Source organism: Vipera berus, assembly GCF_964194415.1.
Source record: "Vipera berus genome assembly, chromosome: Z".
NCBI lineage: Eukaryota > Metazoa > Chordata > Lepidosauria > Squamata > Viperidae > Vipera > Vipera berus.
Genome location: NC_138205.1, coordinates 74,078,728 through 74,096,560, shown reverse-complemented (window position 1 = coordinate 74,096,560; position 17,833 = coordinate 74,078,728). Strand labels below are relative to the sequence as shown.

Here is a 17,833-nt window from a genome sequence, read left to right as displayed (position 1 = left end):
TTGTTCCCCCTCTTATTGGTTTTACCCTATCCAATCATGGTTTATTGGTTCCTATTGAAATGTAATTTGGAGCCAATTGTTGCTTCAAGTGTTTTTCCCCTTTCTTTTTCATCACAGTAATAACTTTTGAATGTTAAGAAACTGTAACTCTCATTTCCCTGAATAATTGCCAACATTGGTTTATGGGAACAGTTGAAATGCAATATATTGGAGCTGGGAATAGGGAGAGAGGGACCACAGAATATCTAATAATGTTGAACATATTACTCTTGCTTTGGAAATTATAGTGGAAAGGGCATTTGAAAGGTTAAATGCCTTTTTGTTAACTATTAATTAGGGCAAAATACAATTTGGAAAGTACATAATCATTCTAAATTGTAGGTGGACTGCAAAAGAGAATCCTATTAATCTAGTCATACAATTTAAATAGGCTCAAGGGTTGACTCACCCTTCCATCCTTCCGAGGTAGGTAAAATGAGGACCCAGATTGTTGGGGGCAATAAGCTGACTTTGTAATAATGCCGCTTGGGGTGTGTGTGAAAGCCCTAATAAGCAGGCATATACATAGAATGAAGGCTACTGCTAAGCTTGTAAGCCGCCCTGAGTCTTCGGAGAAGGGCGGGATATAAATGGAATTAAAATAAAATAAATAAATAAAATAAATAAACATTTGTACTGATGCTCATCTGCTCTCACTTTACTTCAATAATTACTGTACTAATAGTACAAACATCTAAAAAAAACCTTGCATCACATTATGAGTGAAATTCTGAATGTTTTCATGTTGTATATTGCACATGTTGAGATCTTAGCTCAGAACAATAAAACTAGGAAAATTAATATGATTATTATGAATCCATTCTTACAGTTGTTGTTGTTGTTAGTTGCGAAGTCGTGTCCGACCCATCGCGACCCTATGGACAACGTTCCTCCAGGCCTTCCTGTCCTCTACCATCTTCTGGAGTCCATTTAAGCTCACGCCTACTGCTTCAGTGACTCCATCCAGCCACCTCATTCTCTGTCGTCCCCTTCTTCTATTGCCCTCAATCTTTCCCAGCATTAGGCTCTTCTCCAGTGAGTCCTTCCTTCTCATTAGGTGGCCAAAGTATTTGAGTTTTAGCTTCAGGATCTGGCCTTCTAAAGAGCAGTTAGGGTTGATCTCCTCTAGGACTGACCGGTTTGATCGCCTTGCAGTCCAAGGGACTCGCAGGAGTCTTCTCCAGCACCAGAGTTCAAAGGCTTCAATTCTTTGGCGCTCAGCCTTTCTTATGGCCCAGCTTTCACTGCCATACATTGCAACTGGGAAGACCATAGCCTTGACTATACGCACTTTTGTTGACAGGGTGATGTCTCTGCTTTTTAGTGTGCTGTCTAGATTTGCCATGGCTTTCCTCCCAAGGAGCAAGCGTCTTTTAATTTCTTGGCTACAGTCCCCATCTGCAGTGATCTTGGAGCCCAGGAAAATAAAATCTGTCACTACCTCCATTTCTTCCCCATCTATTTGCCAGGAATTGAGAGGGCCAGATGCCATGATCATTCTTACAGTTACGTATCTTAATTCTTATCTTTAGCTGTACTTTACATTAAGAGGAAGCATCCTAAATATTACTTATCACAATGAATGGTTGTCATTATTATTTTTTTATTACAGTTTCCTCAGATTCTAGCTAAAGCAGCATTTTTAATGAATAGGTGTAGACAGTCATGCAATGTATCAAAACAAAATAATTTTCAGATAGATATATCTCTGTAAAATAGCAACATATTCAGTATGCCTCATCCACTTCATAAGCTTTTTATATTTAATTGCAGCAGATTCCGTTTCACCAATTTAAGCAAGAATTATTAAAGTGGAACCCACAGATACTTATCAGTCTGGAGCAGAACTGTATTCAAAGGCTACATTTCCCTAGGAGCACATTTTTCTCTGGCAAGTGTAAAAGATTGCTCATATCTCTCAAGATTTCAAGAACCATTAATGAACCCACCCTGTAAGAAATCTTGAAAATCATTAACTAAGTCTCAGGTACTTTCTTTCCATATCTCTATTCAAATCTGAGTTCTTTGGTCCTTTGTATAAAATACATAGCCAACAGGTTTGAAGTAGGTGTCAAAAAATTGATGAGATACAATTACAGGAAATTAAACACTTACAAATCAGGCAAATTTCAGAAAAAGCCCATCTGTATTTTTTTTAGAAGATAGTCTCAAGGCCAGAGATTTTTTGCAAGATATGGTATGTTTGTGGTGCCACAACTCCATCCCTTTAAATGTATGTTCAACATCATGATGCATTTACAGAAGTAGATTGAAATGATTTTGCTTTATTTATTACTGTACTTTCACAGATCCCTCTGCTTATGGAAATAACAGCACAACCTAATAGCAAAAGAGTAGCCTTGTAATGAAGCTTGGCTTCCCCAGAAAAGAAAGGGCATTGCTTTTTAGATATTATGAAAAAGAAGTGGTAAACCAGAAGCCAAGATTAATAAAAGCTTTGGAATTTTATGAGCACAGTTTAAGCCACAGTTGGAATTATTGTTATTGCTGCACTAAATCAGACTTTGTGGAATGCCAAGCATTACTTTGATTGATTAACTGAATTGGCCATGAATGAGAAAACTCTGATGATTTGTCAGAGCATTGGCTAATTCTGATCAGCATAGGACAATAAGGTGTATTGCTTAAGATATTCCTGTAGATGGAGAACAAGAGAATATGTATTATGTGTATATTTGTATGTGTGATGTATCATTTATATATGTTATAAAAATATATGTATTACAGATGTATGTGTATAATGTATATATATATATATATATCTGTGTGTGAGAGTTTTGTGTGTGTAAATCTGGCAGATCTTAGTTTGGTTTGGATACCTCTTATGTATCTTGGCAGGCTTGTGTATTACTTTGTGCAGTTTTGTTAATGGTTGAAGTTACACCTACACCTACTATTACATTTCATCCAGCAGCTATGGCATCACAACTTTGGTTGGCTCATATACTGCTGAACTGTGTGACCATTTTCTGTTCTCAGCTGTGATGATATGAACAATATCAGCTTATGTTAGAATTTGCAAATTCAGTCTTTTAAAATCTTATAACTTTAGAAGCAAACTTATAACAAGATTTCTTTTCTGTATTGGCTGTGATAAAAATCAAACAATAACAATGGAACAACTTATAAGATGGGAGGGAACTGCACCAGGAGGCCTTACCCTGACAATTTTCAGTTTCTTTTCCTGACCCTTTTTCTCCCAGTAACCGTTATTCTTTCTGAGATGGATATATATTACATTTTTGTAATTATTATATATTTTTCTTGTGTTGTAGACTGTAATGGAGAACGTGTACCGGTATATATTTAGTTTGTCAGATTTCTATTCAGCCTTTTATTTTGTACAATTTAAGATGATATACATAATAGTCCTTCCTCCTTTTTAAACAACAGCTTTGCGAGGTGTGTTGACTGAGGAACAGGAACACTGGCATTTCTTGTCCAGCACCTTAACCATTACACCAAATTATTCTGTTTGTTAATGGTATGTTATGTTAATATAGAACTTTGGAGCATCAAAGTTCTTGTTTAAACACATTAACTATAATTCAAATTTTCTACAGATGCTAAAGCTGAAAAGTAGTTAGTTACATTACCAGATTCCAGTAGTTTATGAGCAGAGGCATCACTTAAATCAGGCACTTTCTGTCTTACAACCCTGACTTACAGCTGTAAGCTACCTGGGTGTTCAGTTTAAATTGAAACATTTTACAGAAATCTGCTAAAAATTGACTCCCACATCCTCCTTAATTTATGAAATCAGAATTTAATATTATTTTGCTTTACACAAAACAGCAGTATATCAGGGAACAATCATTTCTAACTGTGAAGGATAACCCATGTAGCATGAGAACACCAGCAGGACAGAGCTTTGTGGGTTATTCCCTTTTCTAAGTTTTGATACCATATTTATCTTTGGGTTGGACATCATCAAATCTGTCTCCATTTAATATAACCATATACCTTCCTTTCTAAAATGTCACCTGGAAAGAGTCTAGTGGAGCTTTTGGTGTGTGAACTTTGCTATAAAAAGTCTCCTACAGAGGCTGTGTTGAAATGACTTGTGTAAAACCAGAAGGTCCTCTGAGAACAGTTTGGCGAGCTCAAAAAAGCTGTTCCTAAGGAAATAAACATTTTAAACAGCATAATTCTGTGTGCAGCCAGTATGTGACATGGTTTATTGCTTAGTTTAAAGAATATCATCAAGGTTTATAGAAAAGATTTTAAATATTAACACATTTCTGCTTTCTAAGAAACTGAATATTTTTGTTATTTAGTTTAGTTTTTCTTTTTAATGTCCTTTCTGGGAAATATTTGCAGTATTTTTCAATTGTAATTCTAACTTTATTAATCTAAAAACTAATTCTATTGTTAATCATATGTTAGAACCATAATATAATCTTATATTTATTCTTGGTGCACTGGATACCTGAGGGCAGCTAGTGAAAGATGGAATGTCTTGGAGTGGGGGAGGCCCATACATTCATTTAATAACTTCATCAAGGAAAGGAGGGATGTGGTTTGTCAAGCAAGACACTTAATGACCATCACCACTTGTGATCATCATAGGCAAGCTCCACTATAGTCGTAGATAGAGGACTACTTTTAGAATATTTAGAATCCACTGGAATTGAGTGGCTGTAACAAATTTTAACATTATAGACAAATAAAAATATTTGGAGTCTGAGATTTATTTTTATCTGTTTTTATTCTGTTTGTCTATGCTATTATTTATTTAAAGCATTTTCTCTAGCTTTTCAGTCAAAAGGGCTCAAAATTTTCAAAAATGTTTTATGCCTATCTAAAACTTATGTGCTTCTTATGGAGGCATTTCCTGGCTAAAATTATATAGATATTTGGAATCCAGCATGACCAGTCTGCAGATAATATTCATTTCTATTATCATCTCTTAATTCCTGATAGGTAATAGATCTGTATAAGCATGTGGATATAATTCTGACATGACAGAAGTAAAGAAATAAGGATCCTGTGACATAGAAAATCTCCTGAACTAGTTGGAGGAGTGCAGTTTCCCTTCTTAAGATGAGTCAGTCTAGAATTTCTCCTGTATATAAGACTGATGACCCAGTTTGGTCTAATGGTTAAGGCATGAGGAGACCTAGAAACCAGGAGACAATGGGTTCTAGTCTCACCTAAGCACAAACCAGCTGGGTAACCTTGGACCAGTCACTTTCTCCCAATCCCAGGAAGAAGACAATGACAAACTGGTTCTGAAAAACCTTGTCAAGAAAGCTTCAGGGATTTGTTCATATGTATCTGAGACTGGACACAGCTGAGTGGGGGGGGAAACACTCATACTTGACAACAGTTACTAAGATAGGTGATGGATTACCAACTGCAGTACTAAAAAGAAGGTGGATTTTGTCTCAGTAATCTTGGGAAAAGATGCCACTGCTTTAAAGAGTTGCAGATACTTGCTGTTTACATTCTTGTGTGCTCCAAGGTGCCTCTTGGAATTAAATTTGGAGAACAGCGGAGGGTTTGTTAAGTTTTCTGAATTTATTGGTGTGTATGTTATGGCAATGATGATAGAAATTTTGGGAAACTTTTTGGGAAAAATTGGGAAGGCAACTATTCTTTGAAAAATAGATCTTAAATAAATACAAATACTGCGAGCACTTCTTACTCTTAATGAATGTGTAACCTCTTTTTTCCTGTTTTGGGGCTTATCCATACTACCAGGTTACTCCCATTGCCGGTACCATTGTTGGATAGCAAAAAAGAGATAGCATTCTGTACTCAACCTCTGTATGTCAGGCAGGAGACTAGATCCACACATGAAGGTCCAATTAAACAGATTTATTGCTAAATAGCCTATGTCCAGGAATCTTCTTAATTAACAGTGAGTATTTGCCTAGAGTTAAATAAGGTTCCATAGAGTTCAAGATGAGTTGGACTTAGTCTACTGAAGCTACATATGGTTTTTAGGCAGATCCCCCTTTTAACTCTGCCCCCAGGTTCTACCATTCTTCCTACACTGTGAAGGTAGTCCTCAACTTATAACTGGTCACTTAGTGACCATTAGAAGATACAAAACTAATGCTGGCTAAAGCTAGTTAAGTCTAATTTTAGTGAGAAAAAGAAAACCAAGAGCTATGCCAGCATTATTTTTGCTCAAAAAAAGATGGTTGCTTGTGATATTGTGCCATGTGGCTTAGCAATGGAGCAGCCTATGCCTTTTCCCTACTTAGTACTCCTGAGCTCTGAAAATCTTCAAAAGGTAAATGAGCCATTAGTGATGGGGGGGGCACGTGGCTGTGGGGCTTAAGGGTGGGAAGTGGAGCATTGGCTATTTCAGTGGATGGGAGAAACTTGGGGAGCCCAAGACAGGTGGGCTTGTCTCCCCCATCCCTGAAGTACTCATGCTCCATTTAATGACCTGTACATCTTTTAAAATAAATATGTTGGGGAGCATAGGGATGGCGGGTAATTAAGTGAGGCGATTCACTTAGTGGCCCCCTCCAACTTTCAACTGTAATGGACAAGGGTCCATTATGTTGTAACTCAAGGACTACCTACCTATGCCTGTGTATTTTCTTGTCCCATTTTTTTTCTTTTTTTATAAATATTCTATTAATTTTCTAGTTTTGCAATCATAAGTACTTAACAAACAACGTGTTGTCTGGGTCCATTAGTAATTCAGTGGTACATATTAACTTCTTCAATCTAGATCCAATACTATACCATCCAGTGCTTCCTCTCTTCTTCTGGTGGTATACATTTTTCCACTCTAGGCAAATACAATTCTTATTGCTGTTAATACATATACAATTAAATATCAATATCTTTTTGACCCCTTCATGGATTACTGCCTTGTCGTGGCGAAGGAGCTTGTGTAATTCAATGAAGCTATGAGCTATGCCATGCAGGGCCACCCAAGACGGAAAGGTCATAGCAGAGAGTTCTGACAAAAGGTGATCCACTGGAGAAGGAAATGGCAACCCACTCCAGTATCTTTGCCATGAAAACCCCATGGACAGTACCAAAAGGCAAAAAGATATGATGCTGGAAGATGAGCCCCTCAGGTCGGAAGGCGTCCAATATGCTACTGGGGAAGAGCAGAGGGCTAGTACTAGTAGCGCCAGAAAGAATGATGTGTCTGGGCCAAAGCCGAAAGGACGCTCAGCTGTGGATGTGTCTGGTGGTGAAAGGAAAGTCCGATGCTGTAAAGATTTTTTCTCCATAGGAACCTAGAATGTAAGATCCATGAATCAAGGGAAGCTGGATGTGGTCAAAAAAGAGATGACAAGACTGAACATCGACATCTTAGGTATCAGCGAACTAAAATGGACAGGAATGAGTGATTTTAATTCAGATGACCATCAGGTATACTACTGTGGGCAAGAATCCTTCAGAAGAAATGGAGTAGCCTTCGTAGTCAATAAAAGAGTTAGGAAAAGCAATACTGGGATACAATCCTCAAAATGACAGAATGATCTCAGTTCGAATCCAAGGCAAACCATTCATTATCACAGTAGTCCAAATCTATGCCCCAACCACCAGTGCTGAAGAGGATGAAATTGACCAGTTCTGTGAAGCCCTACAGCACCTTATAGAACTAACACCAAAAAATGATGTCCTTATCATCATGGGGGATTGGAATGCTAAAGTAGGAAGCCAAAAGATAACTGGAATAACAAGCAAGTTTGGCCTTGGAGTACAAAATGAAGCAGGGCACAGGCTGATAGAATTTTGTCAAGAGAATACGATGGTCCTAGCAAACACTCTTTTCCAACAACCCAAGAGACGGCTCTACACATGGACATCACCAGACGGTCAACACAGAAATCAGATTGACTATATGCTCTGCAGCCAAAGATGGAGAAGCTCTATACAGTCAGTAAAAACAAGACCAGGAGCTGACTGTGGCTCAGACCATGAGCTTCTCATTGCAAAGTTTAGGCTTAAACTGAAGAAAGTAGGGAAAAGCACTAGGCCAGTCAGGTATGAATTAAATCATATCCCTGTTGAATATACAGTAGAGGTGACAAATAGATTTAAGGAATTAGATCTGATAGACAGAGTGCCTGAAGAACTATGGACAGAGGTTCGCAACACTGTAGAACAGGTAGCAACCAAAACCATCCCAAAGAAAAAGAAATGCAAGAAAGCAAAATGGCTGTCTGAGGAAGCTTTGCAAATAGCTGAGGGAAGGAGGGAAGCGAAAGGAAAGGGAGAAAAAGAAAGATACACCCAATTGAATGCAGAATTCCAGAGAATAGCTAGAAGAGATAAGAATGCCTTCTTAAATAAACAGTGCAAAGAAATAGAAGAAAACAATAGAATAGGGAGGACCAGAGATCTTTTCAAGAAAATTGTAGAGATGAAGGGAAAGTTTCATGCAAAAATGGGCATGATAAAGGACCAAAATGGCAGGGACCTAACAAAGGCAGAAGAGATTAAGAAGAGGTGGCAAAATTACATAGAAGAACTATACAAGAATGAGCCTAACATTCCTGATAATCACAATGAGGTGGTCACTGACCTCGAGCCAGACATCCTAGAATGTAAAGTGAAGTGGGCCTTAGGGAAGCTGAGCAACCACAAAGCTAGTGGAGGTGACAGTATTCCAACTGAGTTATTCAAAATCTTAAAAGACGATGCAGTAAAAGTGCTACACTCAGTTTGCCAGCAAATTTGGAAAACACCAACAGTGGCCACAGCATTGGAAAAGATCAGTTTATATTCCAATTCCAAAGAAAGGCAGTGCAAAAGAATGTTCAAACTACCGCACCATTGCACTCATTTCTCATGCTAGTAAAGTTTTGTGCTTAAAATACTACAAGCTAGACTCCAGCAGTATGTCGACCGAGAACTACCAGAAGTACAGGCAGGATTTCAAAGAGGCAGAGGAACTAGAGATCAAATTGCCAACATACGCTGGATCATGGAGAGAGCTAGGGAGTTCCAGAAAAACATCTACTTCTGCTTCATTGACTATGCTAAAGCCTTTGATTGTGTGGATCATAACAAACTGTGGCAAGTTTTTAAAGAGATGGGTGTACCAGACCATCTTATTTGTCTCTTGAGAAACCTATATGTGGGCCAAGAAGCAACAGTGAGAACTGGACACGGAACCACTGATTGGTTCAAAATTGGGAAAGGAGTCCGGCAAGGCTGTATACTGTCACCCTGTCTATTTAACTTATATGCAGAGCAATCATGAGAAAGGCAGGGTTAGAGGAATCAAAAGTTGGAATTAAGATTGCCGGAAGAAACATCAACAACCTAAGATATGCAGATGATACCACTCTAATGGCAGAAAGTGAAGAAGAACTAAAGAGCCTCTTGTTGCGGGTGAAGAAGGAGAGTGCAAAATGTGGGTTGAAACTTAACATTAAGAAAACCAAGATCATGGCATCCGGCCCTCTCAATTCCTGGCAAATAGATGGGGAAGAAATGGAGGTAGTGACAGATTTTATTTTCCTGGGCTCCAAGATCACTGCAGATAGGGACTGTAGGCAAGAAATTAAAAGACGCTTGCTCCTCGGGAGGAAAGCAATGGCAAATCTAGACAGCACACTAAAAAGTAGAGACATCATCCTGTCAACAAAAGTGTGTATAGTCAAGGCTATGGTCTTCCCAGTTGCAATGTATGGCAGTGAAAGCTGGACCATAAAAAAGGCTGAGCACCAAAGAATTGAGGCCTTTGAACTATGGTGCTGGAGAAGACTCCTGCGAGTTCCTTGGACTGCAAGGCGATCAAACCGGACAGTCCTAGAGGAGTTCAACCCTGACTGCTCTTTAGAAGGCCAGATCCTGAAGCTAAAACTCAAATACTTTGGCCACCTAATGAGAAGGAAGGACTCACTGGAGAAGAGTCTAATGCTGGGAAAGATTGAGGGCAATAGAAGAAGGGGATGACAGAGAATGAGGTGGCTGGATGGAGTCACTGAAGCAGTAGGCGTGAGCTTAAATGGACTCCAGAAGATGGTAGAGGACAGGAAGGCCTGGAGGAACGTTGTCCATAGGGTCGCGATGAGTTGGACACGACTTCGCAGCTAACAAGAACAACAATCTTTTTCACATTTTTCTAATATTATATATAATATCAATAGTATCAGTTTAAAATATCTTTTCTAACCAAAACATATCTCAATTGCATTTGCACTTAAAATCCACTTGTTCAATCAATATCCTGTTTTTCCCGCTTTTTAAAATTTTTGATTTCCCACCAATGTTCAAAGTGTCTCTATCGCTTATAGTTTTCTCATTAAAAATATATATTTGGGTAACCAAAAGCTTCCCTTATTCAGACCCTCTTAGCATTTTCATATTTTTTTCTCATACCAAAATATAGTATTCTAGTTGCAGATCCTATCTTTCTAGTTATAATAATACTTTTATTTCTAGTAATTATCTATTCTCTTAGCCATGTTCAAACATCTCTTTAATAATATCCCATCTAATGGGTGAAAATCTCTATTTTCTTCAATCTTACTCTAACTTTCTTCCTTTGCCAACTAACTTTCCAAGTCAATGCATTTGAATCATCAAGTAGTTCTTCCTCTATTTTTATGTATATTGTTTGGAATAAGAAAGACAATTTGATTAAAGTATTTTTGGAAAAATGCTCAGCCCATTTATATTCATTAAATAGCCTCCCTCCTCCAATTTCCCACAATTCTCCTAACAGCTTTATCATCCATTCGATTGGCTCTTCTTCCTTATCCTCAAGAGTGTTCTGAGGTCTTGACAGGTAAGATGTCTTTTCCATTTCCAGTATTATCGCTATGTCTTCTAATTCTTCGTTTGTCTGAGTCTGTCTGTTGATTTCTTCCTTTAGGTCCTCCATCTTTGGATCCACTTCCTCTAATTTTTCTTCTATTTTCTGGATTATTATTTCCTTCTTTATAGTCATTTTCTGAATTTGTGGATTTAGATTAGAAAATTGTTCTTTTATCTCCTTTGCGTTATTTATAGTCTCATCATGAGCTAAGGCAATTTTCTCTTATATTGATTTCAACATAGAAAGAACTTCTTTCTGAGATTCATCAACCAATGGAACAACCTTCCTCCAGAAGCTGTGAATGCTAAGTTTTTAAGAAGAGACTGGATAGCCATTTGTCCGAAATGGTATAGGGTTTCCTGCCTGAGCAGGGGGTTGGACTAGATGACCTCCAAGGTCCCTTCCAACTTTATTATTATTATTATTGGTCGCACTGGTGAATGATCTCTGGCGGGCTCGGGACAGGGGTTGCTCCTCTGTCCTAGTTCTATTAGATCTCTCAGCGGCTTTTGATACCATCGACCATGGTATCCTATTGCGGTGTCTCAGGGGGTTGGGAGTGGGAGGCACTGTTTTGCAGTGGTTCTCCTTTCTCCTGGTCCGCTCGCAATCGGTGTTGACGGGAGGGCAGAGGTCTGCCCCGAGGCCTTTCGTTTGTGGAGTTCCTCAGGGATCAGTTCTCTCTCCCCTCCTGTTCAACATCTACATGAAGCCGCTGGGTGAGATCATTCGTGGTTTCGGGGTGGGGTATCATCAGTACGCTGATGATACCCAACTTTTTTTCTCCACCCCGAACCAACCCAGTGATGCCCTCGACGTGATGTCCCATTGCCTGGAGGCGGTCCAGGTCTGGATGGGGAGAAACAAGCTTCGTCTCAATCCTGCCAAGACTGAGTGGCTGTGCATACCGGCATCTCGGACTAACCAGTCCATTCCATCTTTAATGATGGGGGGTGAGGTGTTACCCCCCGTCAATAGGGCTCGCAACTTGGGCGTCCTTCTGGATTCATGGCTCAGCTTTGAAGATCATATAGGAGCCGTGACCAGGGGGGCCTTTGCCCAGGTTCACTTGGTACGCCAGTTGCGGCCCTACCTGGACCGAGATGCCCTGCACACAGTCACTCATGCGCTCGTGACCTCCCGATTGGACTACTGCAATGCTCTCTACATGGGGCTGCCCTTGAGGACCACTCGGAGGCTTCAACTGGTGCACAATGCAGCCGCACTGGTTGTGATGGGGGTTTCCTGATACTCCCATGTAACACCTCTACTTCACGAGCTGCATTGGCTTCCGTTTGGCCTCCGGGTGAGATTCAAGGTGCTGGTGATGACCTATAAAGCCCTAAATGGCTTGGGTCCGGGATATTTGAGGGAACACCTGCTGCCAGCATCAAGCTCCCTTCGTCCTGTGCGCTCCCACAGGGAGGGTCTCCTCGGTACCGCCGGTAAAAAAATGCCGGCTGACAATACCCAGGGGGAGGGCCTTCTCTGTGGGTGCGCCGGCCCTTTGGAATCAGCTGCCTGTAGAGCTTAGGACTGCCCCTGACCTTCGCTCATTCCGCTGGGACCTAAAGACCTGGCTCTTCGAGCTTTCTGACCTAGACTAAGAGTATTAACTGGGGTTTTAATTGTATTTTTAATTGTAATTGGGTTATATTTCAAGGTTAGTGTAATTATTTTAATTGTTTTTAATTTTTGTAACTTGTTGCATTGTTTTAAAAAACCTTGTGAACCACCCTGAGTCCTACGGGAGAAGGGCGGTATATAAGTTTAATAAAATAAAAACAAATAAATAAATAAATTATTAACATTTTCTTGTTGGTATGTCAAGCTGGGGGTTTTGATGACAAGTGTTAGGGATGCTTTTTTACCATTTAATGCTAGGTCTGGAACATCCATTTTGTTTTTGTATGTGGTCTTTATAGTCCAATCTATTTAGGAATTTTAAAAGTTTCAGTCAATTGTCATTTGAACTCCAAATTATCAGCTAGCCTATCAGTCCATCTTTAAAGGCAAAGGTAAAGGTTCCCCCGCACATGCGTGCTAGTCGTTTCCAACTCTAGGGGCCGGTGCTCATCTCTGTTTGAAAGCCGAAGAGCCAGCGTTTGTCCGAGGACGTCTCCGTGGTCATGACTAGATGCCAAAGGCACACGGAACGCTGTTACCTTCCCACCGTAGTGGTCCCTATTTTTCTACTTGCATTTTTACGTGCTTTCGAACTGCTAGGTTGGCAGAAGCTGGGACGAGTAACAGGCGCTCACTCTGTTACGCGGCACTTGGGGTTCGACCCGCCAAACTGCCGATCTTCTGATCGACAAGCTCAGCGTCCTAACCCACTGAGCCACCGCGTCCCTAGTCCATCTTTAAGCCTCCCCTAAACAAATATAAGCAAAATTCAAGTTTTTCTTTCCAATGAAATACATATCCTTTCAGTCCAGAGAGAAAATAGCAATTAAAAATTGTTCATTAATCAAAGGTTTATAATCCAAAGTATTCCATCATCTTAATCAGTAATGTATCTTTTTTTCTACAGGGAAATAGTTTTATGACACAGCTCTAAAAGTGTTAGTATTTATATTCATAATCCAGGCAGCCCAGTTTCAAACTAGTTTATCATCTCTGCCACACAGATAAGCAGCCCAAAATGTTTTTTTCCCCTTTTCCCAGCTGCAGTCTTCAAGGTGAAAGTTTCCAAGGACTAAGTGCAGGTCTAAGTGGCTCTTTGAGTGTTTAAGGTTGCCAGCCCCTGAACTAGAACAATAAATTTAAAAGTCACAAATTTTAAGCACTGGTTAACATTGACATTGCAAATAAGTGTTTTATGCTTTACTCAGTTTTCCTTAATTAAAATCATAGATACATGATGCATATTATTATTGCTTAGCATCCATATTTCTTTGTGTACTTTTAAAAACTTTCTAAGAATAGGTTTTGGCATGTTTTCATCAGAGAAAGTTTACTTGTAAAATACAGTCTCTTTCCTCCTAAAGTTTTCCTGTTGCATTATTCAAAAATCATAATTTTTTTATTATTACAATTTTAGTTTTAGAATACCAGGAAAGCTGCTAATCAGTTAACTAGCTATGAATTTTTACTATTATGTACAGTTTGTATTCTATAAATATATCCATCAAGAACCAGTATATGTGATATAGAAATGCATTTAATAACTAAAACATTGGGAAATGATGAAATACATTTTTATTATTCTTTATGAAAGTTAGAGGAGACAGACAGAATTAATCTTTTATAAGGATTGTTTACTTAGTAATTTTGAAATTTTATTTTAGTAATTTATTGTTATTCCATATGGCAATCTCTTTGCTCCATCTTTGTATCTAATGCTGCTTGAGATGTGATGCTAGTAGCATCCTTGCAACTTAGGCAATTGTCGAAAAGTATGGTGTGTTGTTTTTTTGTTATTTGTATGTATCTGCATTCCAAGGATTATTAACCTATTGGGTATCTACTAAGTAAATTTCAATAGACAGAACGAAAATATTAATAAATTAGGAGAAATGGAAGAATGTTCCTCTGAAGCCTGGAGAAGACTCTGTTGATGTATATTTATTTCTAGAGCACTACCGAACAATTTGTTTCAAATATGGTATTTAATTCCACAGATCACCAAATCAAAATAACTATGTCACAATCAAAAAGAGGAATGTACGATAAGTGTGATTAGTAGAGACATGTTAAGCTCAAGAAAATTAGTCAACCTTTCCATGTTGGATGGTATTAAACATGCAGCAGTAATCATAGAAGACATACAATTCATTCTGGAAAAAAAGAGAGTGAATCTGTAGTATAGAATTTAAATGTACATGCAGACATCCTTTTAAAATCATTTTTACTCTCTCAACAGACACCCTTTTCAGCAGATATCTTTTTTATAAATTCATAAAAAGATACACATTTATATTGTCCATCACACACATATTTATAATTGAAGAAGAGAGCAAAAGAAAAATACTCAAGAATGCTTAAGATACAATTGTTCATCTTTTTGTTTTTGCTGCTCTAGGAAAATAACATGATTCCAAGACTGCAAGAAAAATAGTGTTCTGCCTCAAGAGTGTCAAGGTTGCAGAACAGTAGAATTACCAACCAGTAGCAAGTTAGGTCAAGAGGGTGCAGAGTATCCAGACACTCACAGTCAATTATAAGCCAGGTTATGTGTCAGGCCAGAGGTCAACACAAATTCCCAAGCATACACAAAACATCCTGCAGAGTCAGATTCCAGGCAAAGTTCCAGAAATAGTCCAAGGATCAAAGACAGATGTCTACCTTTGCTGAAAGACTCCAGAAAAACTGAGCAAGGTCAGAGGTTGGTGAAAGATCTGAAGGCTGATGAAGCCAGTGCTCTTGAAATCACAATCAGCAATATTATCTAATCGTCAGGTCATCTATCTTCCAGGGGTATTCCAAATAATATTTTCCTGTGGGTAAGGCTTCACATATGATTAAGATTTTATTTGGGGGGGAGGTGCTTTTTTTTCTGGAGGGCACTTACAAATTTGGATTTCAAATGCTTATACCTGGGGTAGGCAACCTCGGCTCTTTTATGAGTCATGGACTTCAACTCCCAGAAATCCTGAGCCTCTATGCTGGCTCAGGAATTCTGGGAGTTGAAGTCCATGACTCATAAAAAAGCCGAGGTTGCCTACCCCTGGCCTATACTGTCCAGGGATGGGTGATACCTCAGGTTTTTCCTATTCCACCTAGGAACTCTCAGTCCATGACAGAAAAAACAGATTCATTCCACTCCCAACCATTCTTTCTTTGCTGATATAGATTCTTTCTGACTTTGCCCATAGTTGAAATTTGCTGCTGGTCGAGAAGGAAATGGAATAAATTTCCTTTTTATGAGAAAAGGGGACAAAGAAGAAACAATTGCCCATCCATAATTGAGTTTGAAGATTGAAATCAAAGTTCTTATTTAAAATACCAGGAACTTCTATCTGAATGAGATTGGCTACTGCTATAAATATTACAAAATAAAATAAAAACTGTCTCATAATATAGTAGTACATTAAGTGCCATATGGGAATACACTTCAAGACTACGGAAGCAAAGGAATGCAAGTATCAAGCTTCAGGCTTTGTTGGTTTGCCTTGATTTGTAGTTCAGATTTTTTTTGTTCAATATTCCCAGTGGCCACTTTCACAGGAATTTCTCTGCATGGTGATAATCATTCAGGATATTTTAGAATGCAAAGCAAGAAGATAAATGTTCCTCCTCATCCTTTCTAGTGTACCAGAAACAAAATGCCTCTTGTATTTATTTGATTTTGTGTGTGCCTAGATTGTTCGATCCTTTTTTCATCAGATAGTTTAATCAAAAAAGTGTAATGATGAAGACTTTTCCTTCAACAATTTGGAAAAGTCTTCATCAATAAATATTTTTGAGAAATAAATAGTCTAAAACTCTTATATTTTATTTTATGCAATAAACTATAAAGTTCTAACTTTAAAAATATTTGTTCTTGTTTGTTTACCCATCTATATGTTCTTTTTGGCATATAATGGTCTTTTAATAAGGGGAGGAATGCTGCAAAGAATTTCCCAATTTCTCAACTATTCAAATCACATATATTTTAAGTCTAGAATCCAGAATTTTGTTGATATGATTTATCTGTAAGATTATATTGTTGTTTTATTAACTGTTTTGAAGACAGTAACAAATATATCAATAGATTAAATGAAACAATCACCAATAAAATATGTCTCAAATATCTTTAATGTCTTTAACTAATATCTTTACTTCCAGTAGCCTTAATCAGTTCTCAAACTCTTTTTTTTAATTGCCTGAAGGGGCATGTGTGATTCTTCTCCATTTGTTTATTGCCTGCCATTTTAATTAATGTACTTCTTGACTCTATGTCCCTGTTCATTAATGAAGCTATTAAATGAGACAGGATCTTGAAGTAATCTTTACAGCACCTCAGCATGTGCTAACAACACAGAACAAAAGATGTTCCATGTCAAGCTGACCTTTGCCAACCTCACCCAGTTCTTCACATCATCCTTTTAATGGTCTTTTGGAAAGCAGGCGCTTTGAGAAAAGGAGCCCCCACAGATCTCCCTCAGGAAATTAACGCTCACTTCATTGCTTTGGTCTTTTGTGTCCCCAGAATGTTCTTTCCACTGAGTTGATTAGCCTTGGGGTTGTGTTTTGCATCTTTGGTAAAGTTAGTTCAACTACTTAACGGTGCTCCCAGCCACTTTTTCTAAGTACCTAGATTCCTTAGAATCAAAAACTGTAACAAAATGGGGAGGGGGAGGGGCTTAAATTGCAGTTGAATTACAAAGATTACAGCTTTCAGCTCAACTTTCCAATAACACCTTTTCTTTGTGAACACAGTTAAAAGGAGTTAATGAAAATATAGTTGTCTAAAAAAACCTTTCTCTGATTATTGTCTTGCAGTAATTTGAAGCATTAGCTATAAAATAGTAATATTTGGGTCTCCTGAAACAAACCTCATTTTTCATCAGCTTATAACTATCCGTTTAAAAATGGGGGCAAAAACTGAAATACAGACAGGTGAAATAACTCTCTAATTAGCAGAATAGAAAAGGACCAGGAAATTAAATTGCACAGAAAATTTGGTTTTTGTGTTACAAGCATTCGGGCAAATGATTGAATTGCAATTATTAACAAGGCTGCTTGGTATAACCACATTTATTTTTTATGTTCTTTCTGTTTCTCTGCAGATTTACCAGAGGATGAATTACAGGAAGCAGAAATACCATGAAAAGTGCAAAAAGACCTTCAGGAGCATTTTAAAAATCTGTGCAATTACAATCCAAAAGTAATATTTTATTTTCAGTACTGAATACAGTAAGCCTCAAGAAGCAGGCCCACTATTACAGAAAAATACTTCCCTTTTTAGCTACTGATTTCAGAGATATTTTCCCAAGGTGACATTGTAGGTGGGAGCATTCTGTAACTGATATGCAATTATAAACTCTAAATAGAAATCTACATTGATCAAAACTTTTAATATATTTAAATATTGACATA

General features: G+C 38.2%; 1 protein-coding gene across 1 annotated transcript in view; it reads left to right on the top strand.

Annotated features, from left to right (window-relative positions):
• The window catches only part of BBS9 (Bardet-Biedl syndrome 9), a 245,832-nt gene extending 227,999 nt beyond the window's left edge, over window positions 1–17,833 (top strand). Inside the window, exon 21 of the mRNA XM_081343253.1 lies at window positions 17,524–17,833. Within this exon, the coding sequence (XP_081199379.1) occupies window positions 17,524–17,564 (41 nt within the window). The 3' untranslated portion in view covers window positions 17,565–17,833. The remainder of the gene's footprint in view (window positions 1–17,523) is intronic.